The sequence below is a fragment of the Myotis myotis genome, unplaced genomic scaffold, assembly GCF_014108235.1.
Source record: "Myotis myotis isolate mMyoMyo1 unplaced genomic scaffold, mMyoMyo1.p scaffold_m19_p_10, whole genome shotgun sequence".
Classification (NCBI taxonomy): Eukaryota; Metazoa; Chordata; class Mammalia; order Chiroptera; family Vespertilionidae; genus Myotis; species Myotis myotis.
In genome coordinates, this window is record NW_023416314.1 from 27,277,048 (window position 1) to 27,296,039 (window position 18,992).

The 18,992-nt window shown below is 41.4% G+C and overlaps 1 protein-coding gene across 4 annotated transcripts in view; it reads left to right on the forward strand.

Annotated features, from left to right (window-relative positions):
• Positions 1–724: 724 nt before the first annotated feature.
• CTSC (cathepsin C) overlaps positions 725–18,992 on the forward strand; it is a 45,558-nt gene continuing 27,290 nt past the window's right edge. Inside the window, exons 1-4 of one of the 4 annotated variants that reach the window (XM_036324730.1) lie at positions 725–979; positions 2,773–2,918; positions 8,988–9,072; positions 10,663–13,350. In XM_036324730.1, the coding sequence (XP_036180623.1) occupies positions 805–979; positions 2,773–2,918; positions 8,988–9,072; positions 10,663–10,673 (417 nt within the window). In that variant the 5' untranslated portion in view covers positions 725–804 and the 3' untranslated portion in view covers positions 10,674–13,350. Of the gene's footprint in view, positions 980–2,772; positions 2,919–8,987; positions 9,073–10,662; positions 13,351–18,992 lie in introns of those variants that run through there. The other 3 variants (XM_036324731.1, XM_036324729.1, XM_036324728.1) reach the window with 3 other exon arrangements.

The window sequence follows — 18,992 nt, forward strand, 5'->3', positions numbered from 1 at the left end:
AAAGCGAAGCCAAAAGAAGGTAGTGAAAGTTTCGGAAAACGGAAGGAAGAGCAGTTCTCAAACAGCTGAGGCGGCTGGGGGTAACAAGTTAAATATTCTGAGAAAAAATCCCCCCCCCCCCCCCAACACACACACACACAAAACCTATACAGCCTTGAGTTGGTGAGGACAAAGTGAAGGAAACAAATAACACTCCACTTACTAGATCTTTCTTTTTCTGGGACTTTTTCTCACCTCTGTCTCCCCCACCTCCCTCCCTCTGTGTCTGTCTGACCTTTGTCCCTGCCACCCCAGTTTCTCTTGTGTCTGTCCTTCTCTCTCCCTGTCTCTCTCCAGCTCCCTTCCCTCCTCCCCTCCCCCCTCCTCTCTGCCGGCGTGAGTACATTTCTTTCTCTCTCTCTCTCTCTCTCTCTCTCTCTCTCTCTCTCTCTCTCTCTCTCTCTCTCCCCCTCCCTCCCTCCCCTTCTCCCTCTCGTGTGCCCCGCTTCTCAAGAAGGAAGTCTGGGTCTCGTGCGGACCCACTGTGGCTCTTAACTCCTATTTTGAGTCGTCCCGTGGCAATTAACCTTACCCCGGGCTCACCCCGAGCTCACCCCAAGCTCAGGGTGCAGGCGAGCGGCGTGCTGGCTCCCAGCTCCGGGCCCAGGTGCCCAGCCGCCCCTCCCCCTCCGCCCGAGCCCAAGACCGAGACCCCGCCCCGCCCGCGGAGGTTTCCGCCCTCCGGTTATTTTAAGGCGGGCGGTCCGGGCCGCCCGGTTCCTCTCGCTGCCCTCCAGCTCCCTGGCCACGCGGCTGCCCGGCAGCATGGGTCCCCGGCACCGCGCCCCGCTCGCCGCCCTCCTGCTGCTGCTGCTCTGCGGCGCGGGCACCGTGCACGGCGACACACCTGCCAACTGCACCTACCCCGACCTGCTGGGCACCTGGGTCTTCCAGGTGGGCCGCGGGGGTTCCCAGCGCGAGGCCAACTGCTCGGTGATGGGTAAGCCGCCGCGTGCCCGGACTCCTTTGCCGCCCCCGAGCCCCGCTCCGCACAGCGCCCACCGAGGAGCACACCTGCCGGAGGCGGGACGCTGGCTGGCCCTGGGCCCGTGGGATGCCCGCTCCAGCACCAGGGCTGCCAGGGTCGCCGGGGCCCGGGGCCCAGTTGAGCTGCTGAGAACTTCTAACTTCACCTTTTCTTGGTTCTTCCCGGGGCTTCTGTACTTTCTAAAAAGACTGTCTTTTCACTCCCCTTAATTTGCTGTTTTCTGTTTTGTTTGTTTTTCGGTTCGGAAGAGAGTTCAGACCTTGCAATCTTAATTATCCCCCATCCAACCTGTAGGAGTGTGTGTGTGTGTGTGTGTGTGTGTGTGTGTGTGAGAGAGAGAGAGAGAGAGAGAGAGAGAGAGAGAGAGAGAGAGTGCGCGCGCGCGCCAGTGAAATCCGAGCTCAGACACTCAAGAATATACAGCAAGAAAAGTTTTCTACTTATATCCAGTGGTTTTTACTTAGATGTGTGTTGATGCTACTAGTCTGAGACAACTTCTGCACTGTCTTATGTATCCTAGGGGTGTATATAGAGTTTGTAGGGTTTTTTGTTGTTGTTGTTATTTTAATAACTCTTTAGCAATTAATTATATGTATTTGGAAATGCCTAGAGCCGAGCGCAATGCCTGGCTCAGGGAAGGCACTCAATAAATGTGTAGTGTGTGAACACACTGGATAGTCCACGTGCCCTCGGATAACGTGGTCACACCAATGACAAGGAGTTTAGTGAAGGGAGAAGAGAAAACACTGTCTTGGACAGAAGTGGCACTTTTGTTCTGCCCAAGCCCTTAGCAGCCTGTAATGAGTGAAACTGTGTCAGCTGCACTTTCCTTGTCAGCAGAACAAGGATTGCCAGGTGATCTGTCTCTAAAACAGACGGATCCAACTGTCCAACTTCCGGTGACTGTGGCATTGCATAATCCTGTGCATTTTAACCATCTGCTCTTTTAAAAAGTTGCTGTTGGAGGTGAGAATTTGCACCATTTGGGCACATGCCATGAGCATTAAAACCAGCCACGGAAAAACTGTCTAAAGTGTGGAAACCTGCAGGGGGTACCGCAGAGCCCTGTCTAGGCAGCCTCTGCATATAAACTATGCCTTCGACTTTACTGTAATAATTGAAGGCCCCCACATGTCTGAGTCCCGTCTTCTGAAGTTTAAAAGTTTGGTTCCTGTCAGCACACATGAGCTTCACGGGATAGAACCCTGGAGTTTGCTGCATCCCTTGGAAGAATGCAGATTCTGAAGTTGTGAACTGTGGGGAAAGAAGCCCCATTTCTTCGTGGAAGAGATCATTTCCTTTGTTCTTTTGACTGGTGGCAGGTCTTTTTTATATGTTTATGTTTCCAGTGTTTGACTACCATTTTGTCTTCCCTTCATTTCCACCTGTCATTTTCAGCATCCCCCATTTTTCATTTTCTTCCACGGAAGATTTTCTTCAGTCTTTGGATGCCCTGGCAAGTTCAAGGCTGTACTTTAGGGGGTCTCTCTGCCTGCTGGCCTATTTCTATCTTTTGAGCCCTCACTTCACAGGCGTGCGTGACTGGGACCCCCTCTGGAATGATGTATACAGAGGGAGGCAACAAGGTGGGAAGTCTTGGTACCTTCACAAGCCAGATTGGCTCAAAAAATCGGTGGCTTGATTTGAAAGGAAAGCAGTTTAAAGATGATGGGAGTTACAGGGGAGGTTTTCCTGCCATGGAAGTGCAGATAATTTTCCATTGTTGGGCATTTTCTTTTCTTTAGGACCACCAGAAAAGAAAGTCGTGGTGCACCTTAAGAAGATGGACACAGCCTATGATGACTTGGGCAATTCTGGCCATTTCACCATCATTTACAATCAAGGCTTTGAGATTGTGTTGAATGACTACAAATGGTTTGCCTTTTTTAAGGTTAGTTTTGTTTAAAAAAATGCATTGATGATTACAGTTATTTAATATCAGTAGACCCTCAGAATTTTAATTTAAGATTAAGAAGATAACCAGAATTGATGCCACTTTTCCCAAGAGAAATTAGGCGGTGCAATTTTGACAGTTTATTTAAAATTATGATTTCAGTAGATTAAAAAACCTGATCTATATTTGAATACGTATAATCCATCTACATTTAAATGTAAATGTTGCTTTAATCACTTGTCTTTGTACTGAATCTCCAGGAAAGATATGGATATTATAAAAAAAATTTCAAGTAATTATGCTTTTCTATCATTGTTTGTTGGTTCTGAGAAATTGGCCTAAGTAACTCATTGAAGTAATATGATATACTAAGTACATTAATGTGAATAATTTATTTGACTAAAGTAAGACAGAGATAGAGAATATCGAGTTACTCCTTTGGCTAATTAAAGTAAAAAGTTGTCCACTAAAGTTCTCTCAGTAGGAAGAACTTTTTTTAATCGGCACCCAAAGATATGTTTATTTTTTTGGAGTGAGTGGAAGGGGGGTGGGGTGGGTCCATTGATTGGTTGCCTCTTTTTTTTTTTTTTTTAAATATATTTTATTGATTTTCTACAGAGAGAAAGGGAGAGGAATAGAGAGTTAGAAGCATCCATGAGTGAGAAACATTGATCAGCTGCCTCCTGCACACCCCCTACTGGGGATGTGCCCGCAACCAAGGTACATGCCCTTGACCGGAATTGAACCTGGGGCCCTTGAGTCCGCAGGCCGACGCTCTATCCACTGAGCCAAACTGGTTAGGGCGATTGGTTGCCTCTTGTAAGCTCCCTGACTGGGGTGCCCTGACCAGGAATTGAACCCGCAACCTTTCGGTGTATGGGATGATTCTCCAACCAACTGAGCAACGCAGCTGGGACCATTGTCCATTCTCACATGCTAACACATTGCTCCCAGTTGCAGGCAGACTTCAGGGTAAAACAGTTCAGCATGGATTGTAGTCCAGCTATCCTGCTGCAGCTGGAAATTTTCCTATTGGCAGATTATGAAATGGTTTAAGTAAATTAAAACCACAAGCCTGAGGCTAGCTGTTTCTCATTTTAAATTGAGTATAAATAAAGACAGACTTTCCCATGGGGTAGGGTTTACAACCTTTGGAACATCTGGTAAGAGTTAGGCAATTTTAGGAATTCATGGGAAAGTGGGAGAATGACTCTGTTAATGACGATAAAAGACAAAGTACCAGCAAAAGACTAACTTTTAAATTTATTGTGATTTTTCTTGTGTTGTGATTTAATGCCTAGGATATGTTGTTAAATCTGAACCAACTGTTTGAATAATAACTCCATATATATATATGTGTGTGTGTGTGTATATATACATATATGTGTGTGTGTGTGTGTGTGTGTGTGTGTGTATGTAATTTCTTTAATAGTAAAAAAGGAAATAGGAAAAAATTGTCTCTCTTCACCTGGATTGACTGGTATGCTACTCAGCTGGCAGGAACTGTCTATCCATGTTGGCTATTGAGGGTCAAAGTCCATTTTATTAGTTGAAGCCCATGGTCGACCAGTTATTAAATATTACCTCTGGATACTATGTATTTTTAAAAATCATAACAGTATTTATATGGAATTTCAAAAATATATTTTTATTTATTTCAGAGAGGAAGGGAGAGAGAGAGAATCATTGATCGGCTGCCTCTTGGGGATCAAACCTGCAACTCTGGCATATGCCCTTGACCGGACTCAAACCTGGGACGCTCCAGTCCACAGGACGACGCCCTGTCTACTGAGCCAAACCAGCTAGGGCTTATATGAATTTTTAAAACTGTAGTGCACATGTAGTAAATATAATTCAATCTGATTAGAATTCTTGGTTTGCATATTCCTGAGCCTGGGGCTCTGCAGACTTCTTATAGGTATCCTATTACAGCCCTTCAATATTTTTTGCTTCCAGGTTGAGAATTCCTATGGAATTGGTGCACAAGAAAAGAGATAGTCAAGACAGTTGTTAGTGTGTATCATTCTCCCATCCTTCCCTTTCCCCTCCCTTCCCCCCTCTTTTTTTTCTTGCTTGACATATAATAGACAGTTCATATTTATTTAAAAAATGAACTGAAGTGGAATTCAGTTGAGAAAAAGGTTGAATAAATTATATAAGTGCAAGATGGAAAGCAGTATATAAATAGATGAGTAAGTAGTTTTACCCATTTGGCTTAGAAAAGTTTTCATTCTTTACTTCTGTAGAATTGGAGAAACTGGTGGGGAAACTTCTAAAGTCAGCATTTCATTGCTTGACTCCTAATCTGAAATAGACAAGGGCAGTTTCCCTCCATCAATATTTTTCCGTCAGTTTGCTCTCAGCTTCCATAGTCGAGGGCAGGTGGGGCAGAGGGGACAGCTGGTGACTGAAGGAGCACTCAGACCACATCTTTGCATTTCTTTTTTTTTTTTTTTTTTAAATATATATTTTATTGATTTTTTACAGAGAGGAAGGGAGAGAGATAGAGAGTTAGAAACATCGATGAGAGAGAAACATCGATCAGCTGCCTCCTGCACATCTCCTACTGGGGATGTGCCCGCAACCCAGGTACATGCCCTTGACCGGAATCGAACCTGGGACCTTTCAGTCCCCAGGCCGACGCTCTATCCACTGAGCCAAACCGGCCTCGGCTGCATTTCTTTTTAAGTCACCGTGTAAGCAGATTTGGTCTTTCCCCATAGCCTCAGACATTAGTAGCAGGTCAAGAGAAAAACTACTGGTTAACATCAAATAACGTTATAAGTGTTCTCAGTCGTACATGGGAAGAGCCAATACAGGGTGGGGCAAAAGTAGGTTTACAGTTGTGACTATGCGAAAGTTTATTCTTGTATTATGTATTAATTATTGTATTATTTTCCATATGAACAACTGTAAATCTCAACTGTAAACCTATTTTTGCCCTACTGTAGGACAGAACCCTAATTATCTGCTTCTGGATGGTATTCTCTTACTAGGAATAAAAATAGGAAGACTGTTCTGCTACTGATTTCAGTATATATATATTTTTTTTAAATGTGCATTTGACCAGAACCATTATCAGAAACATGTTTTCTGTTCGTGCTGAAAAATCAACCCCTCTGACTGGTCAGTAGTTAGGACTGGTCTTAAAGATGGTAATATCAGTAAGCAGAGTAGACTACACATACGATGCTAGTTTTTAAAATGTCTAGCATAAGCAGTTCCAGATAAATATCCTTTGCAGAGTGGTAAAAGCTTATCTGTTTTGCAAATCTAACTGAAAGATATGGGGAGCAGAGTTTTAAAACTTTTAAGAAAAATGATAGAGTGGAATTGATTTTAGATAGCAGGAAAGTCACGCACTTTTGGTGACACTGGTTGACACAGAAAGCTTGCTGGGTTTCACCATAAACACCAGGGTTTTTCCTACTGTGGTGCTGGGGAAACCATGTGGGGTGGGTAACTCAAGAAAAGCACAAACTATTTAATGAGTAAAGCACATGAGACTTTTCCCTACAGACTTAGAGAGTATCTCCCAAATAAAGATCGATTTGTTTTTTTTAAGTGAACAATGATCAAAACGGAACCAGGATTTTGTTCAAGTTTAAGTGTCTCATGGAAAATACAGCAACCGGCCACTCAACCTGTGGGTTGTGACCCCTTTGGGGGTCTAATGACCCTTTGACAGGGGTTGCCAAAGACCATTGGAAAACATATAGAATTACATATTGTTTTTGTGATTAATCACTATGCTTTAATTATGTTCAATTTGTAACAATGAAAATACATCCTGCATATCAGATATTTACATTATGATTCATAACTGTAGCAAAATTACAGTTATGAAGTAGCAACGAAAATAATTTTATAGTTGGGGTCACCACAACATGAGGAACTGTATTAAAGGGTCTCGGCATTAGGAAGGTTGAGAAGCACTGTGCTAGAGTATGCTGAGCTCCTGATGCAGGCAGGGTGTTCTGGGAGGCTCCTGCTCCACCCTCTGCTCCCTCAGGACCTCCTGCAGCTCAGATTTCCAACTTTGAAGCAATTGCAATGCCACTTCTATTGCTAGGAACTCCCTTCAATGAGTTCTCCTTTTTCCGGCCTCACTTGGAAGATGAACATTTTGTAATGACTTTTGAGGTTCCTGTGCCTTTTTTTATCTTGGTTTTTATCTGCTTGGTAATCTTTTTTTTTTTCCATGTGACTTCAAGCTAGATCAAAGCTTGGCAGGAAGTGAACCTTGACACTGACAGTTGGTGCATAGTTTGAGTCAGGCGGAAAAAGCATGATGTAAAAAATATTCTTACAAGATACTTTTCCCTTCTCAAGTTCCTGTAGACATTCAGTTAGCTGAACGCTTTATGGGGCTCACGATTTCAAATGCATCTAGGGCCCACCCAGGCAGGCACCTAAACATTTGAAACAACCTTATGTAAAACAATCGGAAGTAATTAGACCTATGGCAAAATAGAAACTTTCTTATAGATCTCCATTTCAGTCTTCTTTTCAAACAATATGCTGCCCAAGATAAAATACAATACCGTCTTGCAGGCCAGTTTCTAAGACTATCAGAGTTTACTAGCATTTACCATTGGGTTATAGTTCACACTCCAATAAATTTGAACCCTTAGAAGTACCTGCAGATTAAAAGCAGCCAACTTCTTATAAAATTACAACATAGCAAAACAAAACCATGTAAAGGACATTTAATTATGGTTGGCTTTATGTGATGGATAAGTTACAGTTTTTCTCCTTTATGCTTTTATATTCTTTGTTCACTTTTTACGATTAGCTTGTGTATTCTCTATGTACTCGCCTACCCACCAAATTGCACAATGGAAGGAAGTCAGATGAAACAAACTAAATTCCAAAGAATATCCTCAAGTTGAATAGGTTTCTACATTTTCACTGTTTCTCATTTCACTTTCTCTGAGGCTGGAAAAGAGAGCTCAGATTTTATTTTGAAAATTAAAGCTATTCAAGGGCTGAAGAAGGTGTCTAGAAAAGAAACTAGACTCATTGTGGCTGAAAATTTTATTTGGTGATAGTCAAGCAAACTTCATTGATTTCTAATTGAGTTTCGCTTTGGGCCCAGCAGTCTTCATAGAATTGTAAGCTAAAAAAGACTACCATAGTGTTTCTTAAGCAAGCTGCTACGTAGAACAGAGAAATTTGAAAATCTTGGGGTGTTTTGGAAATGGTTGGTGAAATCCATACCAGAGGATTTATTTGCCCATTTTGTGTGCCCAGTGACTTGTAAGTTTGTCACAACAGCCAGAAATGTCAACCGGGTATTTCCACGTAAAGCAGCGGTTCTCAACCTGTGGGTCACGACCCCTTTGGCAGTCGAACGACCCTTTCACAGGGGTCACCTAAGACCATCCAGCATATCAGATATTTACATTACGATTCATAACAGTAGCAACATTACAGTTATGAAGTAGCAACGAAAATAATTTTATGGTTGGGTCACAACGTGAGGAACTGTATTTAAAGGGCCAGAAGGTTGAGAACCACTGAAAGGATTTGAGAATCATGTACCGTTTTTCTCACCATGCTTTCTGGGTTCATTTTAAAGAGGTAACAATTTAGCCTTTAGAATACTTTTTATTAGGATAGGTTTACTTGTTTCAATGTAGAGTCAATACACAAATTAGGATATTTTTTAAAACCATCTTGGAGTTTACTTTTTTAAAAAATTTGTTTTATTTTTATTGATTTCAGAGAAGAAGGGAGAGGGAGAGAGAGAGATAGAAACATTGATGATGACAGGAAATCATTGATTAGCTGCCCTCCTGTATTCCCCCTACTGGGCTCGAGCCCACAACCTGGGCATGTGCCCTTGACTGGAATTGAACCCAGGACCCTTCAGTCTGCAGGCCAATGCTCTATCCACTAAGCCAAAATGGCTAGGGCATGGATTTTACTTTTAAGTATATTTCAATTTAGGGAAGGAATGAGAAGTTTAACACTTAATGCATGCCTAACTATGTATTTTTGTTTTCTTTCATGATTTTTAATTTCAACATAATGACTCAGTTTCCCATTGTAAACTCTTTGTAGGATGTCACTGATTTTATCAGTCAGTTGTTCATGCAGCTGGGAACTGTGGGAATATATGATTTACCATATCAGAGGAACAAACTGGGTGAGCTCCATTGAAATATTTTTAACTTTTCTTATTAAAAGCAAGCGTCCCTCCTCCTGGTGGCTTATGCACATTAATCTCTATTTATCAGGGAGATGGAGAGGAAACAGGAAAGATGATGGTTTTCTTGTAGATTTGTAGGATTTCTTGCTTGAGCCTGCTGACTTGCTGCCTTTTTCATGCCTGCACTATTTTGTGTGAGTGAGCTTTTACTTTAACATGTTCTGTGTGCGCACATCAGATGAGCTCTTCCAGGAATGATACTTATAACATAAATAGACATGAACCCCAAAAGGTAAAGACCCAGTTAAGAAAAGATTGACTGTAAGTTCAGTTCAAATCCTTGAAGTAGCTGTGCTCCCTTGGTTTGTTCATGTTTTTCTTCTTAAAAAGACTCACGAGGGAACCATGCCAGGCCAAGGCACCTGAAGGCTGTCTTCCATTAGAGAAGGTGGCTCTTCCAGAGACATTGATGTGCTTGTCCCTTATTCCTGTGATATGTCACCCATCTTTTAAATAAACTGTGGACTGGAAGAAGAGGATATTTGTCACTCTGTACATTTTCACACTTGCAGAATAGATGTTCAAATCATCGCTCGTGCTGGACCCATTCATTTAAATGTCCAGAATTTTGATGGAAAAAATGGGTGGTTAGAGAGTCAAGTTGATAGGGACTTTCCTTGCATTTTAACATTTCCCCCCTTTCCCTTCCTCTTGTACTTAGCTCTGAAGTACCAAAGCGAGGTATGAAAAATGGAACTGGCTAAAGCCTTTTATCCTATGACAGCATTTGCCAAAAATTGTTTAATGTCCCAGCAGTGGTCCACAAATCTGCCAGCTAGGATTGCTCATTAAGTATAACATTTCATCTGGTTACACTTTAAGGATCATTCCAGGCAGCCACTAATAAGAGATCAAAATGAAAACTAGAGCTGAAACCAAGAAGCTGTTTCTTCTGAGTTCCTTTCGGTCACTGAATAATTTTCTTTATTTCAGAACTCCTCAGAATCTTTACTATAATACATGATGATAGTTTAGGAGAAAGATATAATAGGAAATAGGAAGATATAATAGGAAATTGTTTGTTTTTACCTTACAAAAAAGTAAAGTATTCTCAATGCAGTTGATGCACTCCTGGCTTAACACTCTCACTCTCCCTCCTAATGATTGAGACAACAGTAAAAAGGACAGTCCCTGGTATTTGTTTTTAAATGATAAGTAGCCCATAACCTGGAAATAAGGATCCTAGCAGCACTAAGTCTGCATTTAGAATTTGTAAGGTATACATGCTAATGTACCTAGGTTGCCAGATTAGCCTGTTTCTTAAGTACATTTCCAAAGTGTATTAGGTTTGGCCGTTAATTTCAAATGCATCTGCATGTGCTTCTTAAGCCTGTTGACTGCATTGGGCAATACCTGTTGCTTCAGCTTTCAGCTTTTGAGAATGGCAGCTTTTGGCGAATGTCTTACACAGCATTAAGAAAGCACACACAAAAACCCAGCATCGGGTATTTTTTTTTTGCTTAAGAAATTAATATGGTTAAGCATTGTGAAGAGACAGTATTAACTCCAGTTTTTATTGTTTTGTAGTTATTACATAGAGCATCTGTTGAGGGGCTCTTTTAAAACCACAGCCCCAAACAGGCTTTGGGGCTGAGAGGCTGAGCAGCATGCCGCACTGGACCACCTACCTGTAACCGCTAGCGGAGGCCCCCGGCAGCCACAGAGCCCTCTGGAGTCTGTCTGTGCATGTAGAATGCAGAGGAGGCCTGGGGACCTACCTCCAAGGCAGCTGCCCTCCTGAACATTTCCGTGGAAAGCAGCCACCACCATTTTGGAATGTGAACCGCCAGAGACTGCTCTACAGGAGAAAGGAAAACTGTTCTGGAAGTCTTGGGTGGCTTCGCCATGCAGCCTTTGAGTAAAAGGAACACTGCAACCTAAGTTTTTTCCTCTTTTGAACACTCTGCTCTTGAGGGACCCCAGCATCCATCGTAAGGAGAAAATAAGGCCTCCGGATATCTTGAGATGCGCAGATAGGTTATTGGTGGGAAGATGGCCCCTTGGAAGAGGCTTTTCTGAGGGAAGCCCATCTGCCGAAGGGTATCTTTATGTTCTCATTAGGTGCCAGCCTTGTGCTAAGAATTTGAGGTACTTTACCTTTCAGAAACCCTATAAAGTACACACCACTAGCTTCCTTTCCTAGTTTGGGGTAGTCTCATGTAGTCACAGCTGAAGTGATAAATGATCAGGGCTAGTCTTGCAAACCTAAGAAGCATTTCCTTGTTCTCTGCTCTGAACATTTGTTTTGATGATGGAAGGAGAGAAGATTGGGCGGGTATGAAACGGCAAATATATGTGAAAGAAAAGCCCTTTCGCAAGTACTTGGGGTCACATTTGGGTAGACTTTCTGGCGAGTCCCAGTCTGTAAACATCACAGATGTTAGTTTAATGGAATTGAATGTTCACTGCATTGGCTCCTGTTGAGATTTTAGGAGAAGAGTTGGCTTGAAGCTTAGGTTTCCTTTCCAAATGAGGAGACTCACTTTCTTTCCCAAGCCAGGGTCCTGTCATTCAAGACAAAAAAAAAAAAAAAAAATTACCTTCTACTTCCCTTTGTAGTCCCTCAAAGTGGAAAAGGAGAGCTTTGTAATCTTCAAATTAAGTACAACTTAAGTACCTTTGCCAAGTTCACTTCTCTTAATACCACTATTGTTCACACCGATTGCTATCATTTAGCTCTTTCCTGCTGAACAATGGACTAGTTTCCTCCTCAGGTCAGAGCTGACTAATATCAGCCTTGGTAATGCGAACATGGGGGCTCCACCTAATTCATATTGTCTGGGAGAACTTCCCTCCTGCATCCCAGCTTTAAGGGAGGAGTCTTTCCCTAGGGAGCAGGTTGCCATCATTACACTGTGAGCTCAGATAACTCCTTGTACTACCTGAGAGGTCCTGATGGTCAGCAGCTCTGGGAAGGTGGTATCTTATAAAGAGGAAGTAACGGTACAGCCGACTACTACCTGGATTCTTTCTTCCATCCTACCTCCGGACCTGATCGCCCGTCTTCACTCAGGGCCTTCATGCCACCTCTGTGAAACCCTCCCCCGCTCTTTCTGTTGGTGGGAGAAATGCCATTATTTTGGTTCTCATTGTGCTACACAGGTACGTCTGCTCAGGCAGTACTAACCCTGCTGTAATGGGATGATGTGATAGCATGTCTTCACCTTTTTCCAGACTGAACCTCTCTTATTTCCCTGGATATCTTAAGCACTCAGTGCACATAGAAATAAGAGGTTGGAAGGTTAACCACGCTTCTCTTGTCCTTTCAAAGATTTCTCACAAGTAATATCAGCTTACAAAATAAATCAGGGATAGTACTATGTTTAGAGTTTGGGTTCTCTACTCTAAGATGTGTCAGGTTACCTGTCTCTAGAGTCCTGAGAGAGTTGTATGTTTTCAAACAGATTTTCAGGATGTAAATTGTGACGAAGCAACCAATATATGTAAAAATGTATTATGGAATTTAAAATCACCTCTAAAGTAATTTGTTTGTTTCTCTGAGAGTAACTGCATCTAAACCAGGGGTGGAAAACGTCTGGCCTGTGGCCTTATGAGGCCAGCAAAATCATTTGGTCTGGCCCTGCCAAGACATTAGGGATGAGTTAATTAAATGTTTGCCCAAATATAGCAGGGTAATTTTAAAGTTGATAACTTTGAATGGCCCGCAAACAATGTTATAAATATCCAAGTGGCCTTGGCAGAAGAAAAGGCTCTTTATTGTTAACCTAAATGTTCGTTTTGATTATGGAAGAAGAGAAAATATTTGGTGGATATGAAACTGCAAATATATGTGTTAAAAGGCCGCATGGGCTGGGCTAACATGGCTCAGTGGTTGAGCATTGACCTATGAACCAGGAGGTTATGGTTCGATTCCTGGTCAGGGCATATACCCAGATTGCTGGCTTGATCCCCAGTATGGGGCATGCAGGAGGCAGCCAGTCAATGATTCTTTCTCATCATTGATGTTTCCATCTCTCCCCCCCCGCCTCCATGCTTCTCTGAAATCAATAAAAATATATTTTTTTTAAAAAAAGGCCACATGGTATAGTACTCTTAGCATTCTCTGTTGTAATTGCCTGCTTGTCCTCTCCTCTGGTCTTTAATCTCCATGACGGCAGAGATGAACTCTGTATTACTGACCATTTTATTCCCTCTGTATAGCACAATATGTGGAAATAATAGGGCTTCAATAAATATATATTTGTACAAACAAGAGAATTGAATATGTCATTGTGTTGTCCTCTTGTGTTATGGATGTTTCTGGACATATTGTTGCCTTTGAGTCCTCTGAGCCTGTGGTGGACCCTCAGGTCTTATTTGTAGAATGACTTTAGAAAATAGATGAGGTTTTCACATTTTATTCTGTTTATGTATGTTTTAATTTTTGTGTGAGACTACAGAGGTCAAGATAGGACTCAAAATTAAAAAGAGTAGACTTTCAGAATGACTAAAAACTAAGTTAGCTATCAGGGGAATAGCTTTGTGACTGCAGTGGTTCCCCAAACCCTGGAGAATCAACTAGCCTGGGATGCGTAGAGTACAACATGAGGAATATAGTCAGTAATCATAATAATAAAGCGCTATATGCTAATGGTTGGGACGCCGTAATGTGTAACGACCTATCGCAAGAGGCTGCCTGTGCGTGCACAGCGGGGCATTGCTCTAGAAATGGGGCGGAAGCGGAGAGGTGCCCAGAGGAGGTGGGACCATCCTGTGCCCAGGAGGGCAGGGGTGAGAGCCTGTAGCGCCCCCCTCACCACTCCTTCACCACCCATCGCTTGCACTCTGAGCACCCCGCTGCCCAACTGCCAGGGGAAGGAGCACAGCACAGCAGTGGGGAGGCTTCCACGCTCTCCTCTGGTGCCATGACAGGCAGAGCCGCGCAGCGTTGCTCTGGAGATGGAGATGTTGCTCTGGAGATGGAGACGTTGCTCTGGAGATGGAGATGGGGCTGAAGCAGGGAGGTGGCTGGAGAAGGCTGGACCAGCCCGAGGCCACTTGGGCTGAGGATGGGGCTTGAAGGGGCCAGAGAAGGCCAGAGGAGAGGGGTCGGGGGCTGGGCCAGGTGCACTGGAGCTCTGTGTGGAGAGGTTCGGGTGTCAAGGCAGGGCAGCGGGTAGGCGGGAGGGGCCACGCGATTTCTCTCGCTGGGCTCCTAGTACTGTAATAACTATGTATGATGTCAGATGAGTACTAGACTGTTGAGGTGACCCGAAACTAATATACTACTGTATGTCAACTTTAATTGAAAAATAAATTTAAAATAAAAAGAGTTCATGAGCAAGTAAGTGATGAATAAGCCAGGGATTTTGGCTACTTTGCTGAGTGGTAAATTGCTCTGTTTTCTTTTTCACTAGTTCTCGATCATGTAGTTTGGCTCCAACTGATTCTCTTTTCAGGACTGGAAATAAACTTATGACCCACCATTTTTCCATGTAAATCTAGCTTCTAATTCCTTCAGTTAAATGCTGGAAGTTATTTGGTTGCAAATAATGTGAACAGTTTCATCATTCATTAAAATTCAACAAAAACAATGGTTAAGTCCACTTAGTAAGCAGAAAACTAGAGCAAATCCTTGAAACTAACATAGGGAAGTTTGTTTCTTTAGAAGAAAGACTTACTTTTGCCCGGCCAGAGGGACTCAGTCAGTTGAGTGTCATCCCATGCACTGAAAGGTTGGAGGTTCAATTCCTGGTCAGGGCACATACCTGAGTTGCAGTTTGATCCCCGGTCAAGGAGCATAAGGAAAACAACCCATTGCTCTTTCTCTCTTCTCCCCTGCCCCTCCTTTCCTCTCTATTCATGTCCTCCAGTGAAGATTTAAAAAAAGATGCTGTACTCTTGGGTGGGTTTGGTAGAACATCAATTTAGTAAAATGTGCCTTGCTCTCTCTTGTTGCCATCTAACAGCTTTACTCACCCCCCAGACCAAGTGGTTAGTATGGAAATAATACAATCTATACAAATAAAAGGGTAATATGCTAATTAGACTGGGAGACAGGACATCTCCTGACCATCTGAATTCTTCCAGACAAAGCCACGTTGGTGGGGGCCAAGGGAGAGGCAGTTAGGGGCCATGAGGCTGGCAGGGGACTGCAGTTGGGGGCCATCAGGCTGGCAGGGGAGGGCAGTTGGGGGCCATCAGGCTGGCAGGGGGAGCGGTTAGAGGCGGTGTTCAAGCCAGGAGGCAGGCAAGCGGTGCGGGATTGCGAGAGGGATGTCCGACTGCCAGTTAAGCCAATAAACCGGCAGTCGGACATCCCCTGAGGGGTCCTGGATTGGAGAGGGTGCATGCTGGGCTGAGGGATCCAATCCCCCCACCCCCCGCATGAATTTTGTGCACCAGGCCTCTAGTAATTAATAAATAAGAATAAATTAAGAACTGTAAACCTACTTTTGCCCCACCCATTATGTTTACATTAAACCAAGGGCAAAAAATTGAATAAACATTCTTTATCTTAAAGTATTGTCAGGATGTAATCTCTCTCTATACATGGTTTACCATTAAATCATTCCTCTTTTCTGCAATGGTGAATGATTTGGATGGAATAGACCTAGATGTCCAAGTTTTTAATTATGGATCTCACAGTATGTATAGGAACATTTAAAAATTATATACATGCACTATCAAACATGAAATAATAAATATAAATAATATTGGATTGATTTATTATCAGAAAAATGTCCTGCCAAAATACATTTCATGATGATAACCTTTGAAAACAATACACAAATATGTTTCATTATCATGACTTTGTTGCCAAAAGCCATGTGAGAGTCTCTGTTACCAATAGTTTTCATTACTGCAAATTTTCAACATTTGGAAACAGAATTTTCTAATTAAAATCTTTGAAATAAATAATTTTATTAGTTTTGACCAATTTTGCTAAAGTTTAGAAGTTCCACAGGTTCATTGGAGTTTAGAAGAATTACTGTTCTAAATGTCACTTGGGATAGTGACATTTTAATAGACAAATTTGAATGGAATAGTTTGCTTTATTGATGAATACGATTAAAAATTGAATACTGCAGTGATGGAACCATTTCAAAGCACTGTTTTTAAAACCTTATCTTTTAACTTGCCTGACAGAACTCATACAGGGAATAGGGTAAATGCAAGCTTCGTCCTTCTCTTATGTGTGCTCCTATTCACATCTTTAGCATTTGCAAATATGATTTCCTTGCATGTATTATTTTAAGCTACTTGTTCATTTTGTGAGAGCTTAATTAGTAAGGATACAAATTTAAGCAGGCACATATAAAAGGGAATATGCTATGTCCTAACCATCTCATAGGTAGCACACTGTACATGACAAGTGAACATGTACACTGGAACTTCGCGGAGGTATCAGTGTTGCTTTGTATATTAAGTAATAGTGGAGGTTGTTTTTCAATTTTACTTCTATATTACAAATATAAATAGAAGTAATAATATTTTTTCCAAAATTTCTATGGATTATCTTTTCATCTCATTTTGGAAATCCCTAGTTGACAGGGTGGGCTGTATATTGACAATTTGGGTTGAAGTGTAAGTTCTTTGATGACATGGATAAAGTCTTAAACAGCTTTGTATCCCCATTGTTACAGATGGTCGTGTTTATATTGTTACTTGTTTAGTGCTTTAAACTTTTTGAACTCTTCAAATTTCAGTGTCATCTTGATCCTTTATAGGAATCCAGTGAAATAGATATCATTCCCATTTCCAGATGAAGAAATCGAGGCTCCCTAGTTATGACTTGCTCTTAAATAAGTGGCAGAACAAGGAATTACAGGTCAAAGTCCTTTTTACTAAACTGCATTTGTCTCATAGCCAATACATTACATATTCAAATATTTGCTAAGTATAGCAATAATCAGAGAAACAGTGGAACAAGGTGTAAGTGATTTTTATTTTTCTCCCCTCTGTGTGTCAAGAAGTAGTTGAGAAAGAGATCTCCAATAAATAACAAGTTATAAAATAGGCCAATCTGTTTTTGTTTTTGTTTTTGTTTTTAAATTGGTTAATATTTCTTAGTAGAGCTGATTGAATAGTGGATAAAATCAGTGAGAAATGGAAGAAAGATTTTTTTTTGATGTACGCTTGGCAACCCAGTAGTAATTTTGAAGAAGCAAATGGATTGAATCCTAGTAGTTTTCTAAACTTAAGTGTAGGGTTTGGAGGTTCTTCAAATTTTATGAAATTAATCTACTTTGCTGCAATAAAAATTGCCATAAGTGAATAGAAACTTAAATTACCCTATCTGTGCAAAGCAGTATTCAGAGACTAATGTTTATACAAAAGAAATAAAAGCCTTAGAAGAAAAATTTGGCTACATTTCACCCAAGATTTCAGCTTCTTAATTGGTAATAATGTCAAAAACCACATAAGAAGTATTTCACAATAGCAGAAAAAATGACAGATACCCTGGGAACATTAAAACCAAGAAGATAACAGGGGCACTGTGTGTGTGTGGTCCTCTCAAATTAAGGTACTGAATACATGGCTTCTGGAGGGGTAAGGGCCCCATTCCTCCTAAGTTATAGCTGTTTTGCATAGCAGTGTTACAGCCTTGTCCTACCTTTTATAAGGTAATTTCAGTTTCTTAAAAATAAAATACCAAAGAAAACCCAACAAATTATTTTAGATGGGGAAAACTGCAGAATAATATAAAATAACATTTTAAAATGGAAACTAATTCCATCCATTTAATGTATCAAAGATGGTACACAAATGGATAGCTTCTTTCGTACATTTATTTGAGCTAAAACAACAAAAACAGTTGTAGTTTTTTTAGGATTATTTAGGATTCCTTAGACATATAAATACTGTAAATACATAAAGAGAGTGTCTAAACTAAGAATTACTTGCCTGGCTTTATAAATATTAAATAGAAACCTACAGATGTAAGGAATGCAATTAGGAAGCTGAAGAGATATGTTGGAATTTCCAAGCTAAAATTGCTGATAGAGAAACAGATTTGGAGAGGAAAAGTGACTTCTAGAGTAACATTGTAAGTCAGAGTTTGGTCTTTGATCATGGCAGGACCACACTTCTGTTAATTTTAAACTTTGTATTTCTTCTGAGGTTCCTTGTGATTGTTGAAATAAGACTTGGCATTTGTTCTAACTGCCTCTTAGTTCCAGACAGTATCCTACTTATTGAATAAACAAAAATCCTGTTCTCACGGCATGCGCGCACATGTGTGTGTGTGTGTGTGTGTGTGTGTGTGTGTGTGTGTATCTATGTGTGTGTGTAAAGAATAACCTCAAAGGCTGCTGTGAAAATTAACTGGGTCAGTGTATATAAAACAGGACCAATCAAGGAGAGGCTATTATTGTCATCCTGCTTCCATAGATGAGGAGACCAAAAGTACAGAGAGGATGAGTAACTTAATCAGGATCACACAGCCAGTGAGTGGCAGAGCTAGATCCAGTCTGGGTAATCACACCTAAGACCATGTCCCGCACCTCTGCTCAGCATCAAAAACCCTTGACAAAAATGGTGAAAAGACTGACTAGCCAAGGTAATGTAGAAAGTGGCCATTAGTGCTTCTAGAGTATTTAGGTGACCCTTGAAGGGACTTGGGCACAATTTGGACCTCAGTTTTTTATTTGTTTGTTTGTTTTAAGGAAAGAATGGATAAAAGAGATCCTTATAACCTGTCAATTCATATTTGAAATTTTTCTTCTCCTTTTCACTTTGCAAAGCCACTTTATTTTTTCCATGAGTGGTACAAGGTATTGGGAAGAATGCTTGCTTCTACCAGTCTTTGATTATAAAATCTAGTTTGACCACCTTCTTTAGTAAGCCTCTTTTTTTGTTCCCTGAGACTATATTATCTCTATGTTCTCTCTAACCTCTAAGATTTAAGAGTAATC